This window comes from Lepisosteus oculatus, chromosome 5 (genome assembly GCF_040954835.1).
Source record: "Lepisosteus oculatus isolate fLepOcu1 chromosome 5, fLepOcu1.hap2, whole genome shotgun sequence".
Taxonomy (NCBI): domain Eukaryota; kingdom Metazoa; phylum Chordata; class Actinopteri; order Semionotiformes; family Lepisosteidae; genus Lepisosteus; species Lepisosteus oculatus.
In genome coordinates this window covers 45,280,178-45,294,172 of record NC_090700.1, presented here as the reverse complement: position 1 = coordinate 45,294,172, position 13,995 = coordinate 45,280,178, and the positions used below count along the sequence as shown (strand labels likewise).

General features: G+C 35.1%; 1 protein-coding gene across 2 annotated transcripts in view; it reads right to left on the bottom strand.

Annotated features, from left to right (window-relative positions):
* Positions 1 to 13,995, bottom strand: part of LOC102687210 (protein unc-13 homolog C) — a 141,985-nt gene that overhangs the window by 43,490 nt on the left and 84,500 nt on the right. For both annotated transcript variants that reach the window (XM_069190521.1, XM_069190522.1), the window contains exon 19: positions 943 to 1,069. In XM_069190521.1, coding sequence (XP_069046622.1) covers positions 943 to 1,069 — 127 coding nt within the window. The remainder of the gene's footprint in view (positions 1 to 942; positions 1,070 to 13,995) is intronic.

Sequence of the window (13,995 nt, the reverse complement as noted above, 5' to 3'; positions counted from 1 at the left end):
AAGACACTTGTAAAGTAAAAAAAACACAGCTATACTGTAGTATGTAATTAGATTTGCAAGTAAATCTGAGTTTAACAGCTCAGTTAATCTGCGTGCTATAGGTCAGTACAGCAGTGAAACCAAAGCCTCTGATGGTGAAGAATCTGATTAGATTACTTTACTACACAATACAGGTTACAGCACAGAACCCTGTGGAACACCTGAAACAACTAGGACAAAATCAGAGCTCAGATAGCTGAGAATTATGGATTGGTGATCCCTAGAAAATTTTCTAGGATGCTGTGACTGACTACATCAAAAGTTGCCCTTGAGTCAGAGAAAGATATTAAGTGACTCAGAGCCAGAAGCCATCAGGAAATCATTAACTACCTTCGTAAGGGCCATTTCAGTACTACAGTATGTCTCTGTCTAAGCCCCAGCTGAAGAGGTTCAAAGGGCTCATTAGATAAGACTGTAATTGAGCTGCAGGTGCCTGTTCCAAAATTTTAATGAAAATGGCCACTATGTGTTAACCTTTTTGTGGTTGTGTAAGTAAGAGGAACAAGATAAGATTTCAGAGACTCATTGGTTAAGTTAGCACTAAATGGCCAAAAACATTTTATTATCAACACAGTCACATAACCTGTATTAATAGCAGCAAAATGAAAGAAACTCAAACCTGTGAAGTGTATAATTGTCATGGATGCAGGACAAGAGGTTAGCATTCTATTATACTGATTCTTAGACATCAATTACTAATGTATACTGAAGCTCTGCTACTCTTCTCATTTTCATTTAATTTTGTACTGAATTTTAATTTTGCAAAGTACAGTAATGTCCTCATAAAATCTAAACATACCTGTAAAGTCGTACATATATTTATTTTTTTAAATGTTTATCAGTATCATCTTTTATAACAAAGGATGTATGGATCAATGAGGATTTATCAGTAGGAATACCTACAGAGAATATTCGGGCACGGTATCCTTGAAAGCAGGCAGGTCTCGAACATACTCGTTATGAAACCACTTCACTTTGAAGTGCAAATTCATGTAATCTGTGCTCTTGCATAAACGGTGCTTTTCATGTTCTGCAAGACAAACAGAGCAATAAGAACATCATTATTTGGTAACATTTTAGAATTCACATCAATAGAAAATAATCTGAAATTTCCACTGAATTATTAGATGAGAACAACTCGCATTTCTCTGTTGGCTGAGAACATCCCAAAATTAAAGAGATTTGATGGAGTAGGTTTGAATTGTAGAACAAGCCATGCATTATTTCCTGCCATAGCTAGACTCTGTTCACATGTCAAGAATAAAATATTACCTGCAGTATTTTTAATCACTTTCTGTTACCAGTATAGGATGTTGAAAAATCCCAGTCTTATAAAAATGTATTTTTATTAGTCTACCCAACAATGTTCACTTGGGTTTGGTGTGTAAAAGAATTCTCTGTTCTGACGGTTTATTTTAAAGCACACAGACACTTCACAATGCACCTTAACAGAAGAGTCCTATCTGAGAAAAATATAATATTATAATAATAATATAATAATGTAAAATATAATAATAAAATACAAAATATGATTACAATACGATATTATATTTACCACTGAACTCCTGGATAGTTCTGACAGTGTCCTTTTAATAGCCTTTTTTTGCCAAATACTTTAAATTACCTTGCAGATGGGAAGTAATGTTTGCTTGTGTAGGCCAACGTTACCTAGAACCTTAAAATGATCTTAAACACTTCTCTCAGTTACCTGTTGGGTCTAATTACTGGTTTGACAAAATCTGAAAACATGTAAACAAAATGCATTTCTAGCTGAGCTCTCTGCTGTCTGCTTCAAAGTAGGCTGTGGCAGGAAATGTTGGTTTAATGTTCTTCAATCCTCTAAGGTATTTTAAAGTGTGTCCACTGAAATTTGAGTGACCTTACAGGAAAGAAGCACCTAATAAATCTAGACTGGGCACAAAATTAAAGTTAAATTGGATAGAGAAAAAAATTCTGTACTACATTAAGAAGCAGGTCTACAAGCAGCTACCTGTAGGCCTATTCAGTCACTAGCAATCTCTAGGAAAAATATAGTGACAGACCTAGCAAAAGGTACTGTACAAAGAATATTTCACCTTAAGGGCATAAAAAATAAGAAGGATGCATATTATCTGGGTTGATAGAATAACACTGACATAATTGTGACAACATTTTTCAGGGTATGGCAGACAACTTCATGGGTAAAACTAAAATGGGAGTATAAGATTTGAGAGAAACGTTAACAAATTACTGTCCTGAAGCTGGTGTGGCATTATAAAATTTAACCTTAAAGGTGCCATTCATGTACTGTATGACCCCCAGGTCAAAGCAGTCTTTCCTTAATTTTCACTTGAGCAAACCTAAGAATTTAAGTTTACGGTACCTAGCATCAATGAGACTGGATATAGACATGGCATGGAAAAAAACCCCACTTAAAATAACTACCATATGTGCGAACCTGTTATCCATTTTTTTCATTGACGGAAAAAAAATTAAGAATAGTTACACAACCATGAATACTGTACCTGCTGTAAGGTTAAAAGCAGACTATCTGTACAATTAATTATATCTGATAGTATATAAAAGCATTAATATATCTTCCTTAATTTTCCCTACAGAATTCTGGATAGCTGAAAATACCCTTTAGTTGATTAATTTTAGTATAATATCAAAGCTGTGGAAATGACTCAGTATGCAGTGATTCGCACCAGGGAAGGGATGAGAGAGTTGTCGTTAAGACTTCCGCAGGGAGTTTTGGAAGGACTTAGTTTTAAAATTATTATTTTTTTGAATGACTTTTATTCTACTGCTGCATGAGGATAACTGAGGACAGTAGAAGTCATTTAAAGTCATTTAAAGTCTCTTTTCTCGTTCACAGAAAGCCTGGAGAACTTTGACTTTCACAGCCCACTTTCACAGCCCAGAGACAACAGTGCTGCAACAGCTAATATGAACAACAGCATCTCCTGAAGCACACAGCCTGAGCATATCAGCAGTCAGAAGTGTTTTCAAAAAGCCTTTTGCTCTACTGCAAATGGGTTTAATTCCTCTTGAGTTTCAAAAGTAATTTAACGAATAGAATTACCTAAATCAATATCTAATCTAACCGAGAGTTTGGTTATCATCTGCTTTTAACTTTTTTTTAATAAAAGTTTTAAATTCCCTATGTACAGTATGCAGCTTAAGATTGTAATGTGAAGCAGTGAAGACAAGCCTTTGCTGAGAGACATACTGTATTTCCCCTTTGGCAGCACTGAATGCTACAGGGAAATTCCCAGGGTAAGCACTGGATAGCCTGGCAAGCTTCTCACATCTGATTACAGTAGAAGCTGGCCTCAGTGTAACTTTAATCTGGATTCTCTCAAATTTTATTCAGCTTTAATACTTGACAAGGTACCACACCTATTGACAATGCCAATTCTATCATCCATGTGCACTTTGCGTTATCTGAAACTTTCACAGACAGACTGAGGAAAATGTAGCCTTATCTTATGCTGTTGTTGTTTATTAAAATCTCTGTTGTTCACACGTGATTTCTTTCTGATGTATTTCAGAATTTAAATAAACACGATTAGTCACAAATAAATAAATAAAAAACATTTTAATGATATGCTCCAGAGTACCACAAAAAATTCATAATACCTGCTTCAAAATGGTACCATTATTAATTATTCATGCATTAAAATAAATATTTCAATGGAAAAAGTGTGCCACTCATCAAGAGTAATATGACCATTCTGCTATCAAGGGAAAGTTAAAAGGCCTTTCTGAATTTTAAAACAGCTGGCACAATCTTTTTTCCTTGTCAAACCTACTTAAACTAGATATCATTTTAGTTCTCAGATTCCTTCAAACCTTGAACAAACATTTAAATACAGCTGCGAGTAAATTAATTCAGAAAGTTCAAAAGGTTTAAAAGTATAGCTGAAAAAAGAGATCAAAGCAACAGAGCGCTGTAAAGAGTTTTATAAAATACACTGTGGCCTCTATATGTCCATTAAGTAGATAAATTATTTAAAGTCCACTTTTACACATGGATGATTAAAGGTTTGTCACTACAGAATAACAAATGATTCTGCAGACTGTGGTCCTTAACATCAGTACAGCACACAGGGAGGTTATTCCTGTTAATGGTAAATTTATCTGTTAACGCTAAGTAAAATCAACACAAAAATCAACAAAAAAAGGATCTTCTAATAACTGAATAAAAGATGGAATACATTTCTTAAATTCTACCATTTGCAAAATGTGTATTATATAAAGTATCTCTTATATATACTATAGATTATTGAGGGAACAAAATTATATAATTACATTTAGTATTTATATGCTGTATATATGTTAATTGCATTTATATGGTTCAATTAATAAGTCATTATAGGAGACCTGACAATAAAAGGGTGATTTCATATGTGTGGCTTCCATTTTTCTATTAGTGTTTCTGGACAAAATATATGTACAGTATGCATGCAGACATTCATAGATCTTTTAAAATCTGGTAGGAAGAAATTATACAATGTGACAGTGCCAGCTCAATAACTGTTAGCTTGTAGTGCTGACAGCTTCATAGTATCACAGTGGATTCTCAGCTCTGAATCTGGTGCTGCGAAGCCCCAAGCAGTGACAGTGCTATAAAGAGCAGCGGCAGTCAGGTCTCTCATTTCACCCTTCTGTCTCTAGTGTCAGGGCCCCAATCCTGGGGACACTATTACTTCGGCGGAGGTAACATAGAACAGTCTTGACCACAGCAGAAATCAGGCCGAGATCTGTGGGCTGGGGTGGCAAGTGGCATGCTGGGTTAATCTCTCTCAGCACTAATTACTATAACCTCTGGAGAGGAGCACTCTGACATTTCTGTTCAAGTTATAATGAACCAAAACATTGGGCATAGCACCTAGCATTAGTAAACATGATTGAAGCACCTAGGGTATAATGGGGGATGGCACAGCATAGTGGGTACACAGCTGAATTCTGACAGGTTGTGGATTCAAGCCCTTGCTGCAGAACTACTGTAGTACCTTTGAGTGAGATATTTTACACAAGTGGCCACCCAGCTGTGTAAGTGGAGACCAGCATTGCTGGGGGTGAGCCCTGTGGTGGACTGATGTCCTTTCTGGTGAGGGGACTCACACATTCTCTAGATCTCTTAATACCATGGAGTCCAGTATGAGCTCTGGTATTATGAGCTACAGTGGCTCCAGTATGGACATTACCTTTTACCTAGGGTATAATGTAGTATTTATACAGGTTTTAAAGTAAAACTATATTTCTTTATGCAGAATCATCTCATTTTTGAAGTCACTAAAATTGTAAAATAAAGTATTGTTTCCATCTTACATTACAAAAGGTCTAGGGAAAACAAAATAAATAATACAAATGCAATATTGTTTTGCACATTAAAGCTAGGATTTTTCTAACTTCAAAAGAATTGTCATTAATTTTGCTCATAAGGAATCAGATATAAGAAAACATCTGCATGATACAAATCTCTGAATTCCCAATATACTACAAGTAATATACTAAAGTAACTCTAATTCAGCATTTTACCTCAGGTTTTTGTAAAGTATGAGATGACAAAACACTATATAAGAAGATAAAATATAGCTTCCAAATTCTGGAAAATGTAATTAATCAAAATCATTCACCTAAATGTAAGACATAGAAATAGAGAACTTATAATTTATCAGTCTCACAATAGTACTGAAGAATACCTCCTACTCTTCTGTTCTTATCAGAATATGTTAGGTTGAAGAGAAGTTCTTAAAAGATCATATTAATAGTTTGCTAAATATAATTTGAGTTTAACCAAAGTGATTTATTCTGAACAAGCATTCATCAGAACTGGCCCATTTGTAGAACAATGGAAAATAATATTAGCATGCATAACGTTTGTATCATTTTAGAAATACAAAATAAAGTGCATCCAAGCCATGCGCAAGAATAATAAATCACAATGGTAAACTAATAACTGAATATAAATGGATAACAGAATTGATTACAACAGAGTCCAGGAGCACATCCCTGGAAGTTTCAGAAGAAAGAATCGCTCTTATTGCAGTACACCAGCTTTCTAGAAATTCACAAGACCCCGCAGCACAGCCAGGAAAAAAGTTATTCTGAAATGATTTGAATCTAAGAAGGTGTGATCCTCTGGTACAATGCCCAATCCAAAACCCAAGGCAAACCTTAACACAGTCAGGCAAAGTGAAAGAATTACAGTTCCACAGAAAACATCTCAAGGCACCACTGATGAGACACAGCCAAAAAAAGTTTCACACCTACAGAAATATACAGTATCAACATTATACAAGTGACTAAAGCTGTTTCCTCTCCACAGTGGTGGCTGCATTCCAGACTGTATTCCTTAAAAGAAATGTAAAAAAGCAGCTTTAATTAAAAAATAGCATTCAAGAAATATTCTTTCTTAGTTGTGAATTGCTCAAGCTAGAGAATGCAACTCCAATATGACACATTATGGTAGAACATCCTGGTGCACACATACAATAACTCCTTAAACAATCCCGACATGTGACCAAACAATCTCTCTGTGTGAAGGATAAACTTGCAATAAATGTATGAGCATCCCTCTGAATACAATACCACCAATTCCACAGCAGGGACTAGTCCTAAGAGAGACAGTTTGTCAAATAATAATACAGCAGCTATTTTTGAGGTTTGGTAGAATCATACACCATCAACAGTTATCATATGTCATATGTCAGTAAATGTAACTGCAGTGCAAAATTGGTTGATTTTTTCACTGTCTCCTGTGTTAGCAGAACATTTTGCTTAACTCAGAAATGATCAATCTCTCAATTTTTTTCAGGAGCTCGTCCCAATTGCCTCATTTTAGACCAGCCTCCGTCGATGTACAGCACACGGCAAAAGTGCATGCACATGGGCTCAGTTCCCAAAAGTGAAAATGATTTATCATCGTACTGGCAAAGAAGCTGTCACTGGTCAGCCACCATGTTTTCATGGATTTCTAATACATTCACTGATGTAGGCATACTGTATTTCTACAATTCAACAACAGGAATGTCTTTTGACTCTTGACTTTCAGAGGGCTGCTGATTGTGCTTTCCGTGTGAAGAATTGTTTTACATAATTCATAAGGTTTGCCTGAGAATGTGCATCAAATTCTGTCAGGTGATGCTGTCAGGCGGACTTTAACTACTGTATTCAAATTCAAAATTATCCTCATTCAACACATATTCTGCTACAACGTTGTATATTCTTCAACAAGTACCTTGGTGAATTCTGATACATATTTCTAATTACGTCCACTACAATTAGACAACTATGACAGTTGTTTCCAGTTTTTTCAGTGATTGAACTGGCAGTTTTAATTTTTTTCACAGAGGTGCACTGTGAAACCATGGCAAGTCTTCTACAAATGGGCTGTAACATATTACTGCATTTTTTAAGCAGCTAGAAAAAAATATTACTGCATTAATGTGATGCACATTCTGCATACAAAGGGAAAATATAAAACCATACTATAGAATGGTAATAAACCCACAACTTGCATAAAAGGAAAAATAATTTATAATGTTACTAAAAGAGGTGACAAAAACCTTTGGTGCTTGTGTACACTGTAGAACTGATACAGTATACTGTATATAACAAGACTTGTTGTTGCATTGTTAAAAAACTGAACAGCAACAAGGGATTATTTTATTTTATTTACTGGAGACATTTGCTTAATTTTTTAAATTCAATTAGAAAATGAAAATTATGAATTATGAATTCTGGGAGTAGAATGCAAACCTCTACCTACATTTGCGTCTGTTGTGAAAAAGTCTATTTATTAATATTAGGTGGCTTTTTATAGTTGTACATTTAACAGACACCACAGAAAGGTCTACACAATCTTACTTTTGCTTGGTATACAGTATCTACAGTGTCCAGTACATACAGTACCTGTTCTGCAGGAGGTAAGTATTGGAGGTGTGCAAGCTTTCCTGTGTGATGCAAGAACAGAGGATACTGCTGAAGGCCATTGGATAATTGGATAATAATAGAATAGCTTGCTCAAAAAAGTATCGAGTCAGCTGTTGGCTACTTCAGTCGCGTCTGAACCTCTTAATCCCCTAGCATGCATGATTGAAACTTGGCAACTTGGAAAACACTTGAAATCCCGACCAGACTGTCAACATTAGCTTACAAGTCTTGTAGCACTGAGACACTTGATGTGAGAAGATTTTTATAGAATATTTAAATTCTTACCAAGAACACTCAAAGCTCCAGCTCATTACAATCTTGTCTGAAAGGCAGGCTGTCCCCAGAACATCTTCTTACAATGGTATAAGTACATATAAGAACCACAGCACAGGAATTGTAATTTTCCACAGATGATATATTCAGAAAACAGCTATATGTAATGAAATTCCACTTTAAATAACATAAGGAGTGCCTAGATCAATCACCATTTCAAGAAACAGATTTCAAAATGGGCTCTGCAACAACCAATAATGCTGAAAAATTAGTGCCTGACTTCTGAATAGAATGCTGGAGGAGTGCAGCAGAATTCACTATAATATAGCAATTTTAATGATAGCATTTATTTATTATTCATACGTGGAGATTGCTGTGGAGGACAGTGTATAGTTGGGAAATCCATCCCATAATAACTAGGATTGCGTGACCTAAAACTGAAAACCACATACAGTTTAAGATCCAGGTCAGCAATGAAGGTGCTCATTATCCACAAGAAATAAATGACTTCTCTTTAGACAGCTGGGTCATTTGAGAACTGTTCAATGCTTTTGCTTTCCTCTTCATGCCAGAGTCTATATATAGAGACCCATATTCCTTTTGTAGTTAACTGCACCTTTGGGAGTCTTGAAGGCACAAGTTAGTGATGGATGGTAAACTATATCACAGAATGAGTGACAGTTATTGCATCTGCGTTGTTTTGAAAGAAGGAATGTAAAAGAAAGTACCATTTTTACTGTAAATTAGTTAACCTGTAATCTCTGTCTCTGAAAATGATACTGTAGCTATTACTAATCTACTAAAACATATAAGAAATAGAAGACATGAAATTAAGACACAGTAAGGCACTGAAACAGGATGGAAGGAAGAAATCAGAAAGGAATAATTTCATTTGTAATCAGTTCAAGGGACAATTCAGTCAAAAATCACATATACTGTACTGTTCCAAACTGCAGTATTGAATGTACTGGGTTATTGTTTAATAAACAAAGTTTGAAAAAAACATATCGCTGAATACAGGCATCTCAGACAGAAAATATAGCAGCTTCTTAAACAAAAGTGCGATGTTCTTCTGTGGATGGATTATGATGCATTGTATCCTTTGCAGCGTCTGTATATATACACTAAAATAACCAGAGTTTAGGCTCTGTACGAGACGGTAAAAAGAGGCATGCCACACTTCCATACATGCATGGTGGCCGAAGCCTTTGGAAATTGCAAGAAGTATTTTATAATATAATGTTATAAAATATTATATATATATTATATATATAATTATATTATATATGTATAATATAATTTGAAATTTTGGGAAACTCTGCAATGAGACAAGCTGTTTCACATAAAAAATAATATTTAACAAAGCTAAATTTTTTAACTGATACTTGTTCACAAAAGGTTGAAAACCCTGGCTCAAGACCAGTACCAGTCCAACGTTTCTCCACATACAATTTAGCACATTCATATGCCCACTGCAATGGGAGTGATTCCTCGCAATCTGTCAGTTCAAGATCCTCTCCTTCTTGTATTAGAGGAAGACATCGCTTCTTGTTAGGCTGGCTGTACTGAAAGCACAGATTATTGAGATTTTGAAAGTGTGAAGGAACAGGGATGTTTTGGATACAATTATTATACAATGACCTAATAAAATTGGAACTGTTGTTTTGATTCATGCCCTTTTTATTTTAGACTGAATTTCCCCTTTAATGTTCATACTCAAAACCTATCCTTGCACGTCCATTTAAATTTAGGGAAGAATGGGGCACAATGACACATTATTTTGTTCTTAGAAACCTGAAGATTTAATGGGCTTTCTTGATAGCTCGTGGGTAAGGCAGGATAATTATCCCCCTGTGGCATGTCTAATGTTATAAAGGCAGCAGATACCATAGCAAAAGATCAGAGCATTTTCTGAAAGATTACACAATATGTGGGGTGCAACGAGACATTCTATTTCTGAAACAATAAGGCATCAAATACAGAAGGGACATGTGCAATACAATATTCAAATTAAAATAAAACCTTCTCACATGTTTGTTTATTTTGTTATCACAAATACTGATTAATATATTATAAACTGTACCTTATTCTTCAATTAAAAAAATCTTTAAAACATGCTTGATTCTAGCCACATGGCTTCAGTCATATAAATCAGAAACATTAGAAATACATGATAAAACCAACTTCAGGCTACCTCAGCCATGAATGTAATAGGATTATGCTTCATCATGTTCCAGCAAAATGTCTTTGGTTCTTGGATAGTATGCAAACTCCAACCAACAAACCTTCTTTTTCAAAAGTGACACCCCTGGCTTACTGTACCGTACTGAGTATATGACTGATATTTGATATGGCAAGCCCATATGGGGGTTCACTGATTTAGTGAGCTTTGAAGCAAAGATGCGTGGCTTTCAAGCAAGTACAGTATGATGCCTAAATGTTGCACTCTTATCTAACGTTTTAATTAATTAAAACAGGACACTGAAAAAATGACCCCGTATAAAAAAAAATGACCAGAGAAGTCATATTGTATCTAACCAACCATGTTGCTGAAGACTGGCTTCTTTCAAAATGTATCTGGATGAGATCTTCAGATTAATTAGCTACAAGCAGCAAATAACCTTAGATGGGCCAAATAGAACTCTGCTCATCTCAAGAAGACTATGTTCTTATTATGTCTCATTTTGTTTATAGCAGCAACTCCAAAATTCTGAAACAATACGTGTGCTCTCCCCACCTCATTAATTGTTATTGAGTGGGCAGACAACCCTAAGTTTAGAAATGATGGATTAAGATGGTGTCAAACCACAGACAAATTAGTTCCCAATTCATCCCCTAAAAAAGCATTTGTCTCTTTATGCTTTCCAAAATATTCTGGTTTAACAGCCATGCTCTCATAATGCCAGTCTGTAATATTTCAACTGGAACCATAAACTCTCTTTTTAAGCACATGTCAGCTATCTTCATGATTTGCAATTTTCACTAACCTTGGGACACTCAAAACTCCCCAACAACTGACTTCAGTTTTCAAGACACAGGTCACGGGCCATGTGGGATATGAAAACAAGATTGTACTTGTCAGGGTGCTGAATAAAGTAAGCTTAAAAAGCATTCATCTATGATGGCTGTCATTCTGCACAACTATAGTGCATTTATCCTGGGCTTTCTTCACTATCTGCCTCTGGCAAAAAGTTTTACAGAGTTGCAGGACATTTCAAACAGTTTCCTGTGTATCTGCAACTAGTCATTAGAACTGATATGCCTGGTCATTCAAAGCACAGGCTTTAGTCTTTCCTTCAGAGTACTTTTTACTCCTGAATTCTGTTAGTACCAATTTTAAAGAGGAAAATGAAATCCTAAGAGAATGAAAATCAGATAAAATTCATTGATGGCAAACATCTCATTAAAACGAGAAGGAGATCTATAATAATCCTTCTGTGTTCCGTAATGCAGACTAATGACCAGAATTTTTAAATAAAAAAAACAGAACCCTGCAGAGGGTTTACTTACACCTACACATTTCTTGCATTTTTCAAATGCATTTTTGATCTACTGTATAACTCTGATTCAAATTCTGAGTTCATTTTTGATGTTGGTTTAAAGATAAACTGCTAGACGACTGCTTAAGCTAAGTGTAAAAAGAGAAGAATGAATAGAGTTCGGTCAACAGCATAAATGTATCCTGAGATATAAGCACTTCAGACAAGTTTAATGATTTTCAGGAGATAAGCTGAATGTCCTTTTCCATGTATTTTCTCTAGGCAGTCTCTCTACCAGCATCATTTTAGTTCCTTCTTTTTAATAAGGTTTCTCTGTCTTTTTACCGAGTGTTCAGATGATCCTAGTTTCGTTTGAATATTCATGCTGATACAGGACCAACCAAATAACTCTTTTTGTCCAGAATTATGAATGTAATTTTTTCACATTCAGTATGCACCACATTCCCAGCAGGGCTGTATGGCATACTGCAGGTCAAGATCAATCTCCCATAACAAGGGTACCAAAATCTACTAGGAATCTTACTTGAATGACCAGCATGATGATTTTTGGTCCACATTTAGTACCTAAATCAACACACATTTCATTTGACCAGTGAAAGAACAAATCCACCTGCAGTTGGTAATGAGTTAATGTGCATCTCAGTGATCTATTTTTAATGAAATAAATGATAAATAATTAAATTACATGTAGAATTATTGCACCTGCCAGTATTTCTAATTTTGTGTTGTTTGCTTGTTTCTGAGAAAATATTTATATTTGTATTGTGGTTCTTGTTTGCATGTTGTGATTTGATTTGAAGAGATTTAAAAGCAGACACCAGGAACAGAAAGGTATACAAGTTAATTAACTAGAGCATCTGCCCACTGCACAAGACAAAAGCATTATCAAAAAAAGTTGTGTTGTTCCACCATTAAATAAGTTTAGAACACTTATTAAATGTACCATGTATATATTTTACATTACATGTACTATTACATCCTTTAAAATTAAGTAAACCCTTCAGATTTTCATTATAAAATAGTATAACGAGTTCTGGTTTAATCCAGTTGGTTGTGGACCAACTGCCTGGCAGTAGGATGAGGAAATAAGACCCCCATGGATAATTAATGAAGGAATGATGATAAAGTCAGGGTGGGGCTTGGGGAGGCACACCACATAAAAAATAACAGAAGGAAGATAGAGGGACTGACTGGGGTGTTTTAGAGTATTTCAGAAAGTGACATCATGGAGGACTACAGTGGAGGTGAATATACTGTAAACTTGGCTGCTGTCACAAACTTTCATTTACATTGTAATTTATTGCATACAACTGTGTTTTGTTTAATGCAGAACCAAGTACATTAAATGAAAAACTAAATTTCGAAATAACTAAACTGCATGTGCTTTCTTCCATTTTCTAAACTCTGAAAGTGCCGGGAAATTCAGATCTGTTATGGAGTAACAGTTGTCTTTATCGGTTTTCTGTTATTTTCACACCCACACAATTTCCAGTAACTGTGATTTAGAAATTTAGTATCACTATAAAATATGTGAAGGCTATAATACAATCCCTGAAAAGGCTGAAAAAGCAATGGCTCATTTGATCTTAACAGAGACTAACAAGAATCCTGTCTTTTTTAAATATTTACTAAGCACAGCTGTCCAGAAGCCACAATTTCCTTTCTCATAGTCAGCCTGTGCTTCATAAGAAGGACTCAAGAACATATATGGTCGCAGCAGCTTGAAACAAAGCAGTATCCTGGAAGAACAATGATTCTTCTATTTATTTTTTCTAATTTCTATTTTTATGCTCTGGCTGATTTAATTCGATTAGCCCCTGGCTAAGGAGAAATCACCAATAACAAGGTATACCCACGGCAATAAATAACCATGCAGGGAAGAAAGGTATATCCAATCTAGAAGTTCAGAAGAAACAATAAATAATCAGGAGTTTTCTTAGCAAATTTCCATTAGCGAATTAAAGGCTCAGCGTTATCACTTTTATTTAATTCACATTATCATATTTATAGTTCAAAAGCATCAAAACTGTAAAGGATGTGTCTTTGTGAAGAAAAAAACTAAAAACAAAAGACAAAAACAATTGTTGAGTTCTTCTACAAGGCTAAAAGGCACTTTGTTAGTAATTAAAACTTTTACTGCAGAATGTTAAAACAGCAGTTGGAGATAAATAGAGAGAACTATTTTAAACCCAGGCAACCCCATGCAAGGGGGTTCACTGGCTTGTGTCTTTTCCGATAAGGAGAATCTTGTGTTTTTTTC